The sequence below is a fragment of the Brachionichthys hirsutus genome, chromosome 24, assembly GCF_040956055.1.
Source record: "Brachionichthys hirsutus isolate HB-005 chromosome 24, CSIRO-AGI_Bhir_v1, whole genome shotgun sequence".
Lineage (NCBI taxonomy): Eukaryota > Metazoa > Chordata > Actinopteri > Lophiiformes > Brachionichthyidae > Brachionichthys > Brachionichthys hirsutus.
Genome location: NC_090920.1, coordinates 4,028,609 through 4,031,108, shown reverse-complemented (window position 1 = coordinate 4,031,108; position 2,500 = coordinate 4,028,609). Strand labels below are relative to the sequence as shown.

At 57.9% G+C, this 2,500-nt stretch overlaps 1 protein-coding gene across 1 annotated transcript in view; it reads left to right on the top strand.

The window, feature by feature from the left end:
• Nucleotides 1-686, top strand: part of pard3ba (par-3 family cell polarity regulator beta a) — a 66,354-nt gene extending 65,668 nt beyond the window's left edge. Inside the window, 1 exon segment of the mRNA XM_068756204.1 lies at nt 664-686. Within this exon segment, the coding sequence (XP_068612305.1) occupies nt 664-686 (23 nt within the window).
• Nucleotides 687-2,500: the final 1,814 nt, after the last annotated feature.

Below are 2,500 nucleotides of genomic sequence, written 5' to 3'. Positions count from 1 at the left end.
GCATGTAGCTCCACTGTGTTGCTGCAAGGTGCTCACTAGCGCCGGCGTTAGCATGTAGCTCCACTGTGTTGCTGCAAGGTGCTCACTAGCGCCGGCGTTAGCATGTAGCTCCACTGTGTTGCTGCAAGGTGCTCACTAGCGCCGGCGTTAGCATGTAGCTCCACTGTGTTGCTGCAAGTGCGCACTAGCGCCGGTGTTAGCATGTAGCTCCACTGTGTTGCTGCAAGGTGCTCACTAGCGCCAGTATTAGCATGTAGCTCCACTGTGTTGCTGCGCCGAGGCTGCTGATTGGTCGTTTTCTGTGTGGATGCAGTAACCCCCCCCCCCCCCCTTCAACACGGAGGACGACGTCTTCGATTGCCCACGGCATGTTGAGGGGATGTGAAAGTGTCCCCTGAGGACTCTCGTCCTCCCAACTTGGACCTGTTTGGATTTCCACACCACGCTTCAGGAGAAGCTGCGTCATCGCGGGCCCCTCGGGAGCCCCTCAGGAGCCCCTCAGGAGTCCGGAGACGGACTCGCCTGCAACAACGATTAGAAGAGACTAAATGTCTCGCCCCCGTTTGGAACAGGATGAATAAATAAATAATGATGGATGAGAGGAATATCAAAAAGTGAAAGCCTCATCTGAGACGCTCCGATTTGCTCCTCCTCTTCTGCCAGGCCTGCTGTGTCTGCAGCGCTGAGCTAGCACTGAGCTAGCACTGAGCTAGCACGGTGCCCCCAGCGCTAAGAATCTGCATCATAGAATAATGAAAATGTCTTTTAAGTCAACATTCCACAGTAAGTCATGGCCGCACGCTCCTTTTGAGAGGACAACTTATCTGACGGGGTTTCACGTCCCCAAACCGCAGAGTGAACCGGGCGCACGCAGGAACGCCGCGCTGCTTTTCCTGCAGCAGCACTGATGCTCCTGCAAAAGTGCGTCTGACGGCGGAAGCGTTTTACCCAGAAAAGGACGCGCACGCATGTGGGAGTGTTCAGCAGCAGCTGCTTTTTGCGTGCGGGGGCGTGTCTGTTCCTCGCCATTCTAACAGGTGAGCGCGTAGCTGGCAGGCGTGCGTCGGGGCGTTGGCGGCATCAACGCAGTAAATGTGGAAATGCAGGCGAGGGCGGTGAAAGATGACAAACGTACGTTGTTTAGCGGAAGGCGGAGCAAGTCGTGCTTCCAACAGTAAAAACGGTAATTCATTACAAATTAAGATTTCACCTCCAGCAGAAAGCAACAAAGAGAAACTCCTTAAACGTCGTTATTAAGGAATATATATTCCACACACATGAATATAAGTATGGATGTAATCGTCTGTGCTCTCCTCGCTCTCGGAGGGGCTGCAAGGTGCGTCGGATGTATTCCACGCCGCGTCGCTCCCCGTGGTTCTCGTTGCACCGCCTCAGAGGGACAGACGGGCGTCTGTCTCTCTGCATGTCTCCTGCTCAGTGGGGGGGGGGGGGGGGCTCGTTTCTCTCCACACCTCCAGTTCTCTTCCACGCTCATTTCCACAGCGTATCAAAGAGCGAGTCGACGTTCGCGCGCCGGCGGCGGCGGCGGCTGATTATTTCGTTCTCGTGGAACCCATGCTTTTATCCCGACGCTCTCACCTGACGGCTGAACGCAGCCACGCCCACTTCCTGCATGCGTCTGGTTGTCAGAGGCTCGTTTCCTGTTAGCTTAGCGGAGCCGCCGCAGCTCATTTCATTCTGCCGTGTTCTTTGAACGTCAAAAGCGTTGAAATCTCCACTTCCTGTGGAGAATCTAAAACTCCATTTTGTTTCCAGATGAACTCGTTTACTCTTGATCTCCGTTTATCCTCGTAGAGGCTGCGTCTCTCGTTCCTTCTCTCTGTTCCTCGCACGCCGTCTCCGGTCCCACGCCGTCGCCTGTCCCACGCCGTCTCCTGTCCCACGCCGTCGCCGGTCCCACGCCGTCTCCGGTCCCACGCCGTCGCCTGTCCCACGCCGTCTCCTGTCCCACGCCGTCGCCGGTCCCACGCCGTCGCCTGTCCCACGCCGTCGCCTGTCCCACGCCGTCTCCTGTCCCGCGCCGTCGCCTGTCCCGCGCCGTCGCCTGTCCCACGCCGTCGCCTGTCCAACGCCGTCGCCTGTCCACTCCGTCGCCTGTCCCACGCCGTCTCCGGTCCCACTCCGTCGCCTGTCCCGCGCCGTCTCCGGTCCCACGCCGTCGCCGGTCCCACACCGTCTCCGGTCCCACGCCGTTGCTCAGGCCGGCTCTGATCCGGATCTGATTGTCAGAATCAAATAGCCGACATGGTTTTCACAGATTAGCAAGGACCCAAAGGACAAATCTAAAGACTCCTGCTCGGCTCCTTCTCCCAGCCCCGCTGAAGCCAGCTGTGTGGCCCCCCGGGATGGGGGGGCTGCTTGTGGCTCACTGGGACCCTCTAATCCCCAGCTGCTGCACTCCGGTATGGAATGTTATGAACCCACAATATTCTCAGCAAACGCGTTTCAAGTCTCTGGCACCTCCCTGGAGGAGCAGGAA